Source organism: Dama dama, chromosome 5, assembly GCF_033118175.1.
Source record: "Dama dama isolate Ldn47 chromosome 5, ASM3311817v1, whole genome shotgun sequence".
Lineage (NCBI taxonomy): Eukaryota > Metazoa > Chordata > Mammalia > Artiodactyla > Cervidae > Dama > Dama dama.
The window spans coordinates 104650114-104665888 of NC_083685.1; the positions used below are offsets into that span (position 1 = coordinate 104650114).

The window sequence follows — 15775 nt, forward strand, 5'->3', positions numbered from 1 at the left end:
CAGCCACACACAGCCCTCACCTCCATGGCCAACACTGCCCGGGGCAGAGGGTGCGAGTTTGGGGAGACCCAGAGAGGCGAGTCCTGCCGCCTGTGGGTGCGGGGGCGGCAATGACGGGGTCCCTGTGCAGTGCTAGGTCAGACCCCAGGGTCACTGATGGAGACACAGAGGGAGAAGCTCGTTTGCCGTGATGAGAGGCAGTGTGCAGCCCACAGGCAGATGGAGCAGCTCCGTGCGGACCCTGCACCCTGAAGGAGGCAGCGGTGGCACAGTCTTAGCGCCCAGAGAGCACCCCCTCCGCCATCGTCAGACCCTCGGAGCCCCCATCACCCACACAGGCGGCTCTGAGACACGCTGGTGTAGGGGGTGTCTGATGAGCAGGGTTAAGGAGCTTTTGCAAACATGGACCAACAGCAGCAATGCAGTGGCCAGCATAGGGTCGGGAACAGGGAAGGCCCTGCAGCCGGGTGCTCTGAGCTGTCCCAGCGAGAAGATGGGCAGGGCCACATGCTTTGCACCCCCGGGCCTCTGCCCTGCCTCCAGGGACACCCCACGTGGCCTCATGTGTTCATTTCATCTACAGACTGCACAACAAATGTGTATGTTTTCACCCTGAAAGTACCTGCGTACCCCAAGGCTGTGGCCCTCACCAGAGCGCTGACCAGATGCCGCACGGGCTCCCCCTGGGGCCATGTCCCTGCTCCCATCCTCACAGGATTAGTTTTTACAGAGTGCTGGAGGGTGCCTGGTGGTGGTCAGAAACGTGTTACTCAGGCCACCGAGAACACAGAGGCACGGGTGCAGGCCCCGTGTGGACGCCCCAGTGCCCTGGGCTCGGCTCAGGTGAACCGAGCACAAGTGAACACACGTCACAATGGCCGGTTTCCATCTAGCTCCAACATCCTCTCTGCCTTCTTGACATAACAGGGTCTCCAATCAACCTTCCCAAAGCAAGTGGGGGCTTCTTTCTAGAAAGGTTAGGGGTGAGTAAGCATTCTCCTCCAGTGACTCTGAGGAAACGTGCTGTCACTGTGATCCCAGTCTGGAACCCAGGCTGCAGGGCAGCATCCGCCTCGTGTGAAAAGAGTGGGGTTCCTGGTGACCAAGAAAGAATAAGCATAGGAAGGAATGAGAGGGGCCGGATTTTGTGCAAGATTTAATAAAAAACAGACAAAAATAGGAGTGGCTGCTTTCAGCATTTCCCAGGCTGTGAAGGGTTTACCACGACGGTGTGGGGTGCGGCTCTAAGCGCTGTCAGTGGATGTGTAAGAGCTGCTGCCCTCGCCCCAAGCCCACGGGGCAGGTGCAGGCTCAGCCCCACCCTGGGCTTCCAGGTCCTCCCTGGGCTGCGAGCTGTCAGCATGGGACCCACAGCACAGCTTCGTGGCCCCTCCTGCCCCGCCTGCGCGCGGGGTGAGACAGAGCTAGCTTATCCCAGGCTGCTGGGCCGTAATACTGACAGGGAGCCGGGGCAAGGCGGGGCAGGCTGCAGTAACCAGGGAAAGCTTGGATGAAGACCCCAGGGAGTGGAGCGAGCCACCCACAGGCCAGTCTCTCATGCATCCGACCACAGTCAATGCAGACAACACCACCAAGAACGAGGACGACAATAAAAAATGAAGGGATGGACAGGAGTGGCACGGGGGCTGTGGCCGGGAGGTGTGTCCAAGCTGCACGGGAGCAACTAGTCGCGCTCCAGGTCCCGGGACTCAAAGAGCTTCAGGCGATCTTGCACCGTCAGGCCTTCCTTCAGACTCTGGTGGAGAAACAGACAGGCTGTTGGCCTCGGCCCTGCAAGGTGCGGGCGGCCAGTGGTGAGGCACGGCGCGGGGCCCCGGAGGGTTAGTGGGTGTGCGAGGAGGGCCACGGCCCCTGAGGAAGTGGTGTTACTGGACAAGAAAGAAAAAGTCAGAAACAAGACCGATGCTGAGCTTAGGGCTCTGTCAACAGGCAAGGATGAGACCAATGGCGCTGGAGAGAAGACCCTGCGGAGAACAAGGAAGCATCTGCTGTGCCCATGTGTGGCCCCAGGAGGCCCCGAGCACGCTCCAGGGCGGACAGCCTCCCTGCTCCCGGGCCTCATGGGCCCCACTGGTCTCTCTTGGGGCTTGGGGACATGGAGGCCGTTCCTGAGCCTTTCAGGACGGAAGCCTGCCCATGTGCGTGTGGACCTCGGTAAAGGTGAAGAACATCCAGACCCTGGTGGCACATGGAGGCTTCCCTGAGGATGAGGGCAGGTCTGGGCCCGCTTTCCCTGGGGCCCCGGCTTCACCCAGGACAGTGCTGCTTGCCTGTTTTAACTCTGACGCCACCAAGTGCTCAGAGGAAGGGGATAAGCCCACGTCCCACTGTGACTCCCCGTAACGTGCACAAGGGCCTCACGTGTTCTCAGGACTCTGCTCCCAAGCATGCCTGCTTCAGGTCAGTGCCGCTGTCTACACAGCAGTGTCTCACCCAGGGCTGGCCCTGGCACCTGCCACCCATGCTGTTCTGGCTGGGAACTTCCTTCCCTAAGGGGCAGCAGACTGCTAACTCCTGAGACCCGAGGACACAGGCTTCCAAGCCCTGTCACAGGCTGGGAGCGGTCAGTTGCTGCCCACCCAGCACCTCTGTGACTCCGTGCGCAGCTGCCCAGAGAGGCCCCCCGTGAGGACCCTTGACACATCCCGTCTGCTCTCAGTCCCAGAGAAGCCCAGCTGCTCTTAAGACGAGGAGCTGCTGACCCAGTGAGGCCAAGCCCTCCTGTCCCTGAGGGAGGCAGGTACAGAGACCACCTACAGGAAAGGCAAACACCCACAGAGCAGACCTTGGTTCAGAAAGCCCTGGGGACACAATTAGTTTCTGGGTGACTTCACTCCTATCTACAAACACATCAGGACAGAGGGCCACACGGGACCCGTGTGGCTGGCTGTTGACAGCACGTCATAGGCTCAGTGGTGTCCCTGAGGAAGACAGCAAGGGGCCCAGCTTCTCCCTGGGCCAGCAAGAATGCTGTTCTTATGTTGAAAACTTGCCAAGCCAAACTGACTCACCGTGACTCTAGGGAACCCTGTCCCTGAGCTCCCCCCAACTCACTTGGTCCAGCCTCGCCAAGACCCCCGGACAGACAGACCCTCGCTTCCTGCCCCCGCTTTCACCAGCGTGCAAGGCCTTCTCAGCACACCTCTGCAGAGGCCTTGTGAACAGAGACCTGGCCCTTTGTCCAGAGCCCAAGCTCCTTGCTGTACTGCTTTCAGGATCTTAGTTCCCAACCAGGGACTGAACCTGAGTCCTGGCACTGAAAGTGCCAAGTCCTAACCACTGGATTGCCAGGCAAGTCCTGCAGAGTACTTTATTTCCCCTGACACGTGGTCAGCCTGAGGAGGCGGGCTCGCTGGAGCAAGGCTTCCCTGAGAGTCCTGTCATTTACAGGCACAGGCAGAAGGCCCACAGCACTCACGGTGAACCTGTAGCAATGGCAGGCCAGCCTCAGGCAAGGAAGTAAGACTAGTCAATAAGAAAACCAGAAACCAAAGAATAAGTCTGGGTTTGCTGAACAGAATTGCTTCCACGTTTAAAGAAAAAAGCCCCAAAGTTTTTAACCAGTCTGAACCATATCTGGTGGTAAGTGACTCAGGTCTGTAGGAACCTAAGTGTAACTGAGCTGAGGACAAACTGCTCAGGTTTTCTTCAGCTCCTCCTGACGCAGACCCTGCTCACCCTGCCGGCGAGTTGGGGGCACCTGCTGGCCAGCCCTGAGGCTCCATCAGCATCCCCTCTGCCCAGCCCTTCCTGCTGCCCTCAGCTTCCTTACCAGGGAGTCAACAAGATCAGGTCAGTCGAGCTGGTGAGCCCACTCAGGAGGGAGTGACCCTGGGCCCTGGATGCCTGGCCCTGTGTGAGCCAGGAGTGTCCAGGCGCAGTGTTGGAGTCAGGCAGCCAGTGTTCAGCCCATGCCTCCCGTCTCTGAGGTGCCTGGGTCCTTGGGGCTGGGAAACGCTCAGCCCCTAGTGCCTGTGGGCCCCTTGCTCTGCTGAGCATCTGCCAAGCTACAGGCATGAGGCATCAGCCCCCTTGGACTGTCGATCCTGGGGGTGGGGAGTGGGAACTACTTCAGTGATGGGAGGCTCTGGTCAAGCTCGCCTCCTGACAGAGGGCAGAAGTGTCCCAAGAGAACGTGAGCGCACACCATTCGACACACACAGGATGAAGGGCTGACAGCACCTGTGCCCCCCAGGATGAGGCTCTGGGCAGCCCGCCAGGCTGGGGGAACACCCCTCTGTAAGAGGTTACAGTACAGTTAACTCCCCAGAAGAGGTAAGAAACTTCACATGGATCCTGTCTGTGCTGCTGAGCAGGAGGAACGAGAGTGACGGGAAAACGAGCTCCCGTGGAGGAGTGAGCAGGGCATGCAGGCAGCGCCCTCGCGGGCGGCAGGCGAGTGGCGTGAGAGGAGGTTTACCTACACGACAGGGGGCCGGGAAGCGGGTCGTTTCAGTTATCCCATGAGACCTGCTCAATTACGGACTGTCAGGGGAAGAGCAGAAACAAGACACACACACAGTAAATCCTAAGTGCAACAAGCTGGGCACCCCACCCTCCGCCCCACCTTCCCGCGGAGGGGTGCACGGGGGCAGGGGCCCAAGTGGAGGAAAGTGTTCGGATGGTGTTAGCGTGAACTGTAGACGTGCGAGGGGAAGTCCAGATGACAGGACGGCCCCCAGGAGCCCCGCCGTCACTGAGGAGACAGTCCTGCTGCTGTGCAAGAGGCACTCAGCCTGAAGCCCCGGCACTGACCCAGTGGGATGTGCATGACTTGAGGCACCCTGGGGACCCTCTGTGCAGCCCCTGGTGGGCTCTGCACACCCAGGGCGGGCCCCCAGACTCACCTTGGACCTGAGGCCTCTGAGCTGCCGGCCGACACAGGACCTGTCTGTCTTCAGGAAATCGGGATTGCTCTTGGACTTCATGATATCTGAGAAGATGAAGAGGGCACGGCGCTAGTTTTGTAAACCCCCCAGAACACACAAGTCTGAGAGCTTCCCAGCTTAGCATCATCACTCACGTGACATCTCCGTCAACAAACCAGGGGAACGCCAAGCCTATAACCATGTCACAAGATCCTCAGAACAAGGCACGGGGAGACCTGGAAGATGACTACGGCCCCAGGCTGGCCGCGGCCCCCACTGCTGCTGGGCAGCCCTGCTGCCTACTCTCCTGAGACCCCGGGATTTAGCTTCCTATACTTAAGGCTCGCTCTCCCTCTCTTGTGAAGAGCTGCATGGTGACTAGCGGGCCAGCCCCTGAATGGAAGCTGAGCCAGCTCTGTGCTCCTGTGTGAAGTGCCAGGTCACAGGATGCATGCGCTTCTGACTAACCCAAAGTCCTCTGGCCCCCAGACTCCTTGGAAGCAGTCAGTGTTACATCTGAGCTGAACTTTGCTGCCTGTGGCCTGCCTGCCTTTAGGAGAACTCCTAACGCCTGGCCAGCAGCGATGCAGACCGCCGAGCAGGGGTCCTCACTAGCTGAGGGGGAGGTTCCAGGATCAGTGAGTTTGGACATGGCCTCAGTCCTCGCCCTGCGGCCTTTTATAGGTTTTTTGGTGAAACCCCAGGATCACAAACCAGAGAGAGCCACTTCCAGAACCAGGGAGTCCATCAGGAAAATGAGAAACATGGCCTGCTGTCGTGAACATGCGTGCCAAAGAGTGACTGCCCCTCGTGAGCTGGTGCCCGCCACGCCCTGACCATTCAGCCAGGGAGAGTGTCTGACACAGAAAAGCGTCCTCTGCTGGATCAAGGGCCAGCAACCCCACCACCTAATTTCCAGAGAATCCAGAGCCACAGGACTTACCGTATCCGGACACAGGCGGGTTCTCTGGGGACTTCTCACCCAGCGCTTCTGTGGCGGCTTTCAGCTGCTCCTTCAACCTGCTGACGTCACAGTCGGCCTTTGCCCTCACAATGCTGAGTTCTGTGTAGATATCTTTGTACTTGTCACTGGCGTACTTCTTGTCCTTGGAGACAAAAGGATAGCAGAGAGTAGTTACAGATAGGCTGGACTAGGGATGCCTCCAGAAGCGGAGGAAGCAGGTGGAGCCCATCTTGCGGAGGCAGAAACCAGACACAAAGTACAAGGGGCGTGGCAGGGCCCCCGCTCCGTGCGGGCTGGTGCTGCCTTGACCCTGAGGACACCTCTGTGCTTCAGGCTGGAAAACCCTGTCCTGGCTACCCCAAGTGAGTCCGCCTCCAGGAGCAGCTGCAGGAAACAACCATGCACTGGGGCCTTGGGCCCCACCAGGCGGGTGACAGGACTGGCCCTCCCTCGTGTCCACTGCCCCTGCCCGAGAACAGGGTGAACGTACTCGAGCCTCTGCGTGTGATCTGGACACGCGTGGCCCCACCCTCCAGGCCCTCGTGGGACATGCATTACCCGCAACGCCGTCTGTAACTCGTCCTTGAGGGAGCTGATCTCCTGTTTCAGGTACTGAATTTCTGATTCCTTGACCCTCAACAAGACCTAGAGAAAGAGAAATGAGGGAGCTGCAGTGTTACGCAGTTGTTCAGTGTTTCGTTTTGGAGATCAGCACTTGTGATGTGGTGAAAACCAGGGAGGGGGGCAGGTGAGTGAGGATGGGTTAAATGTAAAGGTCCCTGGGGCCTCGAGAGGTCCCCTGCTGCCTGATGGCTTACTGTTCTTTGTGTGCTGGCATGACTTGGGTTTTCCCATAAGCTGGGGCCACCCCTGGTCCCACGTGCAACTCATGCGCTGCAAGCTGGTGAAGGGACCTGGCTCTGAGCCGTACCTCTAACTCGTAGGCGTCCTTGCCCTGTGTGAGGGGCGAACCAGCGGCCTCGCCACCGGCGTCCCCAGTCAGCAGTGTCCGTAGCCGTGAGATTTCTGCAGCCAGGCGGTTGTTCAGCTCCTGGAGACAGCGACACAACCACAAGGTGCTCTCAGAGCTGCCTGGGGCTGTGACCAGGGTGCAGTGGGCGTCTGAGTCAGCACGTGAGCTGTGACACCTGTGCAGAAGCCGTGTTCATGGGCCGGAGGTGTCCATGGAACTGCCCCGGCAGGAGCCGTGCTCCCAGTCCGTCACCACAGCCGGTGCTGAGCAGTTCCAGTTGTTCCCCAGTTTCTGCAGGGTTGGGGCCTTTTGCTGCCCTCAGCTTCTTTCCAGCTGACAGGTGGTTGCCTTTGGCCACTGCAGTGACCAGGCAGGCAGCTGTGGGCCCCCAGGGTCTCGAGCTGGGGCCAGGCTGACAGGCCTGTCTGCTCAGTGCCTTGGGAGGATGAGTGGTCCAGTGCACACAGAGGGGCTCTCTTCAGATTAGACCTACCTTGAGCTGTTCCATCAGCCAGTATTTTAAGTGTGCCCCAGTTTTCTAAGCGGCAGGCACATTTTAAGAAAATAACCTGACAAAATCCCATGTGAGCATTGTATGGTCTTGACCGGGAGGTGTTTAAACACGGTCCCAGCCTTGGGGATGGAACCCTGGACCCAAACCACACAGTGACAAGAGAAACAGAGCCCGAGGCTAGGAGTGGAGGTGCCTTCTGCCCACACCCTGGTGAAGCTGTTCATCGGGTGGGGCCTGCAGAGCAGGGCCCCTGTGAGGCTCACCTGGTTGTGGGCATTGAGCTCCTGGTTCTCACGCTGGCATTGCCGCAGGGCCTGCCGCTCAGCCTCCAGAGCCTGGGCCAGGTGGGCGTTCTCCAGGCACTTCTGCGAGTACTGCTCCGAGAGGACCTCCAGTTCACGTTGTACAGACTGCAGCTCCTCCCTGGGGAGCGGGCACCACTCACTCCTCTAGCCACGCCCTGGGCCCAGCGTCCCCTTCACGAACCCAAGGGACAGCGGGCCACCACCAGGCGGGGCAGCCACGCGCACCCCGTGCCCTGTTACAGCTGCAGGTCTGCAGCCCGACCTAGGGGCTCTGTCCATCCCCCGGGAGTCTGAACTCCTCTCCTGGGGTTCGGGATCGGGAGAGCCTCACCCTTGCACCCAAAACGTGCTGTTTCAGATGGAGGCCAGAACTGGGCCATTTCCAGCGCTGGCTGACAGCCTACACCAGGTCTACCCGGATTTGGAAAACCAAGGCCAAGGGGCTACAGGCTGCCTCCAGCTGAGGTGAGCTGCTGCTGCCGCCCACCCACCTCTACCGTGAATACGGCCCCCATGAAGGCGGCTCTGCATGGCCTTCGGTGGCCGAGGGGAAAGCTCCCAGGGGTGCTGGTTCCCCTAAGGGCAGAGCTCAAGAGTGGCTGTGGGGTGGACATGCCTCACCCTGCCGCCTTGGCAGAGAACAGTGGAGCGAGTGCTGCTTGAACATGTGGGGGTTGTGGCCACATCTGCATGCAAAGTTGGGGCATCCGCACTGCGCCACCGCCCCCCCCACCCCCCCCCAGCTTCTGAAGCAGGGGCAGCTGACGGAGAGAAGGGATCCAAGGGTCTCCCAGGTGGGTCCTGAATATCTGACACTGTTAAGACCTCCTCTGCCACATCTTACTCCTTAGGTTTTACTAATTGGCTTCTGTTCAGCTCAGTAATGGGACCACTTGGGCCGTGAGAGCAGTGCTAGACCAGAGTGGTGTGGGGCGCCTTGAACAGGAGGCTCTGAGTGGCCTTAGTGCCTTGGGCCTCCACCTGCACTCCCGGGACCCACATCTCAGAGGCTTGCACAAAGACAGGTGGAAGGCACTGTCTGCCCAGCTGGCCGGCCCAACTCACAGGTACTGTCGCCGCAGAGCCTCGACATCTGCGTTGACGCTGCTGATCTGGGACCGCTGGCTCTTCTCTAGCTCCCGCTCCATCTCCTCGCGGTGGGCGTTCTTCATGGCTTCAATGGCTGTGGACAGGATGTGGCCCTTAGTACCAAGAGGCTTGGGGCGAGACCAACAGGAAGGAGGCATCCTGCACCTTTGAGGCTTGGCCCATTGGCAGGTAGGCCAGGAGGATTCCCAGGAAAATCCCCGACAAAAGGGATCAGGTGTGGTTTGGTTTTAATATTAAAAAAAAAAAAAAAACTGATTCCATAAACATCCAATATAATACAGAACAAGCAGGCTTTCGGGTTGGCCTGTCTTCTCTCTCAGTGCTAAGACCCAAAGCTGCTGTGGAACACAAAAGGTGGGAATGCCAGCTGAGGCCCAGTGCTCAGTGCTGCCGCTCCAGGCTCTGACGGACCAAGGCCCTGCAGAAATGTCCGCTATCAGAGAAGCACCAGCAAAGAGGCTGACAAGATGAGGACAACCCCTCCAATGCACAGGTGTGACTGGCTCGGGGCTGATGAGCTCCCAAAGTGCTCCTTAAGCCAGCTGTCCCCCTGGAGAAGTGCTAGAGCTTGTGCCCAGCTCAGTGAGAGCCCATCACCCATCCCGGGGTGAGCGACTCCCACCTGAGATGGTGGCTGCTGTCTCCTCAGCCAGGAGGCGGTCCTTCTCCTCCCGCAGTTTCTCCAGCTCCCGCTGGTGCTGCCTCTGCAGGTCCTCAATCTTCTTCTGATGTGTCTCTTCCATGGCTGCAAACCCCCGCTCGCACGTGGCCTGGAAGGTGCACAAGGGGCTTTACCCACTTCCCTTCGGCTCCCTGAGCAAACCGTGACTGAGCAGACCACAGTCCCACCCCGCCTGGCCCGCAGGGCAGGGAGCTGCTCTCTGGGGCTGAGCCCGGCACCAGCTCACACCCAGAACAGTTAGAAAAGGGTGTTCAACCCGGTGAGTCCTGCCTGATTTCTGCGGTTGTTTTGAGTTCCATTTCTCTGCAAAGAGCTGGTACTGTGGGTAGGAGGAGGCTGCCGTGGAATTGAAAACAGCCCATCCTGGCCCTTTATGGAATGACTGCCAGGTACGACTGACAGGAGGACGACAGAGAGCATGGGCAGAGGCTGGCATGTCTGGTCTTGAGTTAACCCCTGATGTGCTCAGCACCGCCATACCCCAGGTGCTGGGCACAGTTGTGAACAGAGATGTCTTGGTCAGCTGCCAGGAGCTGAGAGACCCTGTGAATGACAGTGACCCAGGACATGGAGCCAGGGGCCCAGCCCTGCCACTGCCCAGCTGGCCACTCTGAGATGGTCACTGAACTTCTCAGGCACGTGCTGAAAGAATCAGATTAGGGCGTGGGACACTTCCTTTACCTTGTGAAGGAGTACAAAGAGGGGTCCTAATTACCAGGTGCCTCTGCTCATTGCATCGAGGTCATGGCAGAACTGCTACCCGGCCTGGTCTGTGCCTTGCTCCAGCCTGGCTTGGTTTATGACCTGGATGTGGCCTTGGGGACCTAAGAAGTGGTCCCACTACCCCACACACCCACCCTGTATCCACCAGGCCTGGCGTATCAGGTTAGTCTTCTGCCCGGGGTGGGTGAGTGTGCCTGTGGCTCTCAGGGCTGGTCTATGCAGCTCTTTTGTGGATGGAGGCACACTGGGACCTCTCTAACAGAGAGGGCTTCGCTCAGTAAGGCACAGGAACCGCGTCTCTCAGTTCTCTTTCAGAGCTGCGAGAATGTGGCCACATCACCTCTGATGTAAGTCTGGGGGATCTTCTTGTGCCCGGATCCAGGAAGGATACCAGGAACCCAGTCTGTGTCTGGGAACCTCCGTCTGACTCCCACAGGAGCAGACAGACCTTTCTAGACTCCCCAGTCAGCATTTTCACACTCAGGGTCTGCACTTCCCTGGGATAGACCTGCTGTCCACCACTCACTGGGCATTCCTCCTCACAGTGCCTTCCAGATGGAGCCCGTCTCCTCTTTGCAGCTCACACACCCCTGGACACCTGGAGAGTCCCAGAGCTGCCCTCCCACATGCTTTGGTTCAGCATGGCCTCTCAGTCAACACACGGGCAGGGGAGGGTCTAAGTCATAGTTTGATGGGAATGTTTTAGAGTATTTCAAGGTAAGGATCAGAACTCTTACAGAAACACTCAGGTAGTTCCTTGGATAGCATATGTTAATCTGTAAATACAATTCTAACTTTTAAGACAGTAAACCCTGGGGTCAATCGGTTCCTCGATGACTACTGTGCAGAGTTGCCAGAAAAGGCACCAGCTTGCAGCTATCAGGAGAGGAACCAAGACCCCAGTCTCCCTCAAGTGACTGCCATCAGCCCGGCACCCAGGAGAGCAGTTTGGTTGTAATTCCTGTGTCTCACAGGACCCAACGAGAACAGACTCAGGACAGAGAATGCTACCCAAGTCCCCAGCCTGGCCTACATCCCTTCAGGGGCCCAGCACAGGGGTTTCTTCCCTCCTGACTTCAGGCCAACTGTGCAAGAGGCCGGTCCGCACCTCGTCTAAGTTGCCTCCCGTGCAGACCCTGAGTGTCAGGGGAAGCAGCTGGGACGTTACTTTCAAACGCCTTGCTGGTGTGCCCTGACCGCATGGGACCGTGCAGCACTTTCCATCAGCCCTTGAAGCTTCCTCAGGATTCAGAATGGCTTTCAAAAGGTTTGGACTGATTTGGGAAAAGGCAATAGAAACAGCCTGGCAGGTGCCAAAGTGCCTGCTAATGCCCAAATGCTTATCACAGCAGCACAGCCACCTCAGCACTGGATGTGGTGCCGGCCAGAGGAAGGGGGACATGTGAGGAGCCTGGCATTTACTGCATTCGTGTGGCGAGAAGCCCAAGAGCAGGCGGCCCAAAGCCCAGGCAGTGCCACATAGCTGAATGCTCCGGGGCCGGGAACGTCACCTGGACAGGCCAGGGCCATGGCGTCCTGCCCACCAAGTGGGGTGTGAAACAGGATGGATGTGTTGGGAGAAGGTCACTTCTCCAAACCGTGGAGAAAGGAAGGCTGAATCTCCTTGAGAAAACAACCATTCCTGCACAAGGTTCCCCACTGGACACGGCCCCTGGGGGGGGAGGTGGGAAGTGTGGCAAACACCCCTGTCCTTCGAGAAGTCCGACTTTACACTCCCAGGACAGTTAGGAGAGGAACCTCACCAAGTCCAGGCCTGCACAGCCTGGAGGTGAGGGTGGGGCCCCCCATCGGGCTCTGCTGAGATCCCCTGAAGCCCACAGGCAGTCAAGGGGTAACAGCACATTTGGAGCTAAGAACCCTGTCCCAGCTCCATCCCGACCGCTCTGCTTTGAGACCTTGAGGCTCTCCAAGTCCCTCTGGCACTCCTCCTGCAGCGAGGCCACGCCGCCCGACGGGTCCTTGTGCTCCAGCTCCTCCCGCAGGATGTCCACTTGTGCCTCTAGCTCCTGGACGCGCTCCCTCAGCCCCGCCATGGACTCAGCCTCGCCCTCAGCTGGTGAGCCGGAGAGGGGCTGGCCCTGGTAGTGGCCCAGAGTTTCCTGCAGGCACCGCAGGGTCTGTGAGTAGTGCTCCTGCAGGGCCCGCAGCTCCTCCTCATGGATGGTCTGGAGCTCTCTCACCTTGAGCTGGAACCTGGCCTCCAGGGCCTGCACCTGCTCCACAGGCCGCCCCCCCAGATCCTGCTCGGCCCTGGCCCCGGCGTCAGGCTGGCCCCGGGCCCTGCCACATGCAGCCTGCAGCATGCCCTCCACGTGGACCTCCTCCTTGAACTGCTCTGGTGGGGCAGCCAGGCGCTCGCCGTGCGCCAACTCCAGACGCCTCTGCTGCTGGTCCAGCTGGGCGACCTTGGTCTGGAGCTCCACGTTCTCCCTTTGGGCGAAGGCAAGCACGTCCAAGTACTCGCCTTTCTGCTTGTGGAGAAGCTCCTCGGACTCCCCCTGCAGGGCCCCCAAGGCCTGCTCATGCCCCTGGTAGGGGGCCTCCTGGCCCAGCCAGGACTCCTTGTAGCCCCGGAGCTCATTCTCATACTCGAGCCGGATCCTGCAGGCTGCATAACACACCTGAGCCTGAAGAATCGCATCCTGAACTAATAAAGAAGAATACTGGCCGAGGCCTCCCAGACAAGCACGGCGCGAGAGATGCTGGGACGCCTGGAGAAGCTTCCGACAGTCCCCGAGTGCCTCCACAGAGGGAAGCGAGGTTAGGGAGGCAGAAATCTCCCCCAGGAGACTGGCCTTATCTTTAAGCTGCAGGGCGAGCTCCTCCTGAATAGCAGCTAAGACCCCAGAACTCTGGCTGGACAAGGGACAAGCCAGGGAGCCAGCTCGGTCCTGATGACTTGGTGCTTCTACCGGCAGGCGCCCGGCCCAGGATACCTGGTCACCGTCTCTGGTGCCCAGCGGAAGCTGCAGGGCTTCCGAGACCTGCTGCATCACCCTCTCAAAGGCAGGGGTCCGATAGGCCCCCAGGACCTCCTGCAGCATGCACTTATGCTGCTGCAAGGCCGCCTGTGTCCCCTGGAGGGTCTCCTGAGTGCTCCGGAGCCTGCGGTGGAGGGACTCCCTCATCGAGCATGCGGCGAGACTGAGCTCGGCCCTGACCCACGTGGCGTTCGCCAGGGCAGGGGCCGGGGCCGGCCGGGCACACGACTGCCTGCCTCCTGAGGCGCTGGCTGCCTCTCCGCCCAGCATCTCCAGGTGCCGGCTCAGGGACTCGACCTGGCTCCAGAACTCTCCATCCACCAGCACCTTCTTGGCCCAGGCATCTGCTGGGGCCTCTGGACAGACCACAGCACTTTCAGACTCCAGCGGCCACCGTCCTGATTGAGCGATCTCCAGGAAGACCTGCGACATGTCCAACGTCGTGTTCCGTAGTGAGTCTGCGATCTGGTCTATGAGGGCGGCTTCCAGAGCGATCTGCTCAGAGAGGAGCTGCAGCTGCTCCTGCTCACTCAGCGTCAGCATGTGTGGCAGCTGCTGGGATGGCGCCTTCTCCTCCTCCGAGAAGCCTGCTTCCCCCGTGGAAGATGGCTGGGGACGCAGGGCCTGGACAGCACCCAAGAGCAGGCTCTCCAGACCAGCCAAGGGCCCTGCTCCTGCGTCCCCTGGCAGGGACCGCAGCTGTTCTCGACAGCTCTCCAGGCAAGCCAGAGCCTGGCTGTTTTTCACCTGGAAGTCGTTGAGCTCCCCAACATGGCTCTCGACCGCCTCCGCCCTGGCCTGTCTCTCCTGCTCCAGCTGGGCGGCCAGCGCGGTGACCTGGAGCAGGCTGGCTCGGAGCTGCTCACAGAGCCGCGCCTCGGTGCCAGCCCACTGCTGGTGCAGCGCAAGCAGGGCCTCCTGGCTCTGGCCCTGCTGGCTCTCCAGCCTCGCCGTCACACCTTTGAGCTTCTCCTCAGTGACGTAGAGCTTGGTCTCCAGGGAGTGGATGATGGACAGGTAAGCGTCCGGGTCGCTGGGCATGGGAAGCGAGCTGGGGGTAGCCTCTGATGACATACTTTCCTCCGAGGGTGAGCGCTCCTGACTGGTGTCCGAGGACACGCTGCTGGCCCCGGTCTTCTCGCACCCGTCAGGGTGGGTATACTTCTGACACTGGATTGTGGAGAATCGGATTCTTTGCCTCTTAACGCCAGGTACTCCCTGGTCAGGTTTTGAGGACACTTCCGACCTCAGGAGCACCATGCTCTCTTCTCTGCTGGGGCTGCTGTCCCCCAGCTCCTCCCCTGGGGCCACATCCTCCAGCCCCGAGCAGGGCAGGCCTAGAGGCATGCCTGCAGTCTGGCACTGCAGGCCCACATGAGCAAGGCTGTCCTCAGCATCCTCCAGAGACTCTGTGGGCAGTCGCCGTTCGATCTCTCCCTCTGCCTGGAGCTTCCCGTCTGCCTCATCTAGGCTGCTCCCCAGTGCGGACGTCCCCAGCAGAGCCTGCTGCAGGCCCTGCCCCTCCCTCTCCAGCACCTTCTCGTGGGCGTCCTGTAGGCGCCGCAGCTCCTCCTCCTTTTCCTGGAGCCGCGTGTGTGCGCCCTGGAGCTGGCCGGCCACCCTCCTGAAGGAGTGCTCCAGGCTCTGGTAGTCAGCCTCCCTCCCCCTCAGCTTCTCCTGCAGTGCAGCCACATCCCCATCGGACAGTGTGACGCGGCCCAGCAGCTCTTGGAGGCGCTGCTGCGTCAGATCGCGCTCATCCCGCAGGCTCTGCACGTGCTCAGCCAGCTTCTGGATGCTAGCCTCCTTCATCTCCAGCTGCTGTTCCAGCCGCTGCACCGCCTCGCTGCCCTCAGACCTGGCGCTCAGCTTCTCTTCCTGCAGCGCCTCCACCCGGTGCTCGTGCTCCTGCAGCCGCCCCTCGAAGGCGCGGGCCCTGTCCTCTGCCTCCGCCAGGCTCCGCAGCAGCTCCTGCTTCTCCCGCTCGCAGCTCCCCAGTAGCAGCTCGTAGTTCCTCTGCAGTTTCTCCTCCATCAGCCTCTGGGCCCGCTCACTGGCGCCCAGCTGCTGGCTGAGGTCGGCGATGCGCTCCTGCAACTGCTGTACCTCCTTGTGCCGGTCCCGCTGCAGCGCCTGCTGCCGCTCCAGGTCCCGCAGCTCCTGCGTCCTGCCCAGCAGCAGGGCCTCTGCGCTCTGCAGCTTCCGCTCGCTGGCGCGCAGCTGGGCATTGAGCGCGGCCTCACTGTGCTGCCGCTCCTCCAGCTGCTCGCGCACCTTGTCCTTCTCCAGCCTCAGCTCGCCCTGGAGCTTGGCCAGCGCCTGCTCCTTGATGGCCAGCTCGGCGGCGGTGTTGCCCAGCCGCGCCTGGAGGCTCCGGATCTCGGCCTCGTGGTGCCGGATCGCATCCTTGGCCTCCCCGTAGCTGCGCTTCAGGGCCTGAATCTGCCGTGTGATGAGCTCCTGGCGCTGGCACTGGGCCTCCAGCTCGCCGTGCAGATCCTGGTTGACTCTGTGGAGCCTCTGCCAGGTGCCAGACGGGGAGGTAGCCACTTCGGTCTTAAAAAAACCGATGAAACACGAGTTAGTAACACTCGGCCTCCCAGTTCTGAGTGT

At 60.2% G+C, this 15775-nt stretch overlaps 1 protein-coding gene across 3 annotated transcripts in view; it reads right to left on the reverse strand.

Annotated features, from left to right (window-relative positions):
* Positions 1–1143: 1143 nt before the first annotated feature.
* The window catches only part of MPRIP (myosin phosphatase Rho interacting protein), a 90220-nt gene continuing 75588 nt past the window's right edge, over positions 1144–15775 (reverse strand). Inside the window, exons 16-24 of one of the 3 annotated variants that reach the window (XM_061143680.1) lie at positions 12077–15718; positions 9378–9525; positions 8711–8828; positions 7604–7763; positions 6785–6904; positions 6412–6498; positions 5833–5995; positions 4869–4954; positions 1144–1756 (exon numbers count right to left, since the gene is read on the reverse strand). In XM_061143680.1, the coding sequence (XP_060999663.1) occupies positions 1685–1756; positions 4869–4954; positions 5833–5995; positions 6412–6498; positions 6785–6904; positions 7604–7763; positions 8711–8828; positions 9378–9525; positions 12077–15718 (4596 nt within the window). In that variant the 3' untranslated portion in view covers positions 1144–1684. Of the gene's footprint in view, positions 1757–4445; positions 4507–4868; positions 4955–5832; positions 5996–6411; positions 6499–6784; positions 6905–7603; positions 7764–8710; positions 8829–9377; positions 9526–12076; positions 15719–15775 lie in introns of all 3 variants that reach the window. The other 2 variants (XM_061143679.1, XM_061143678.1) reach the window with 2 other exon arrangements.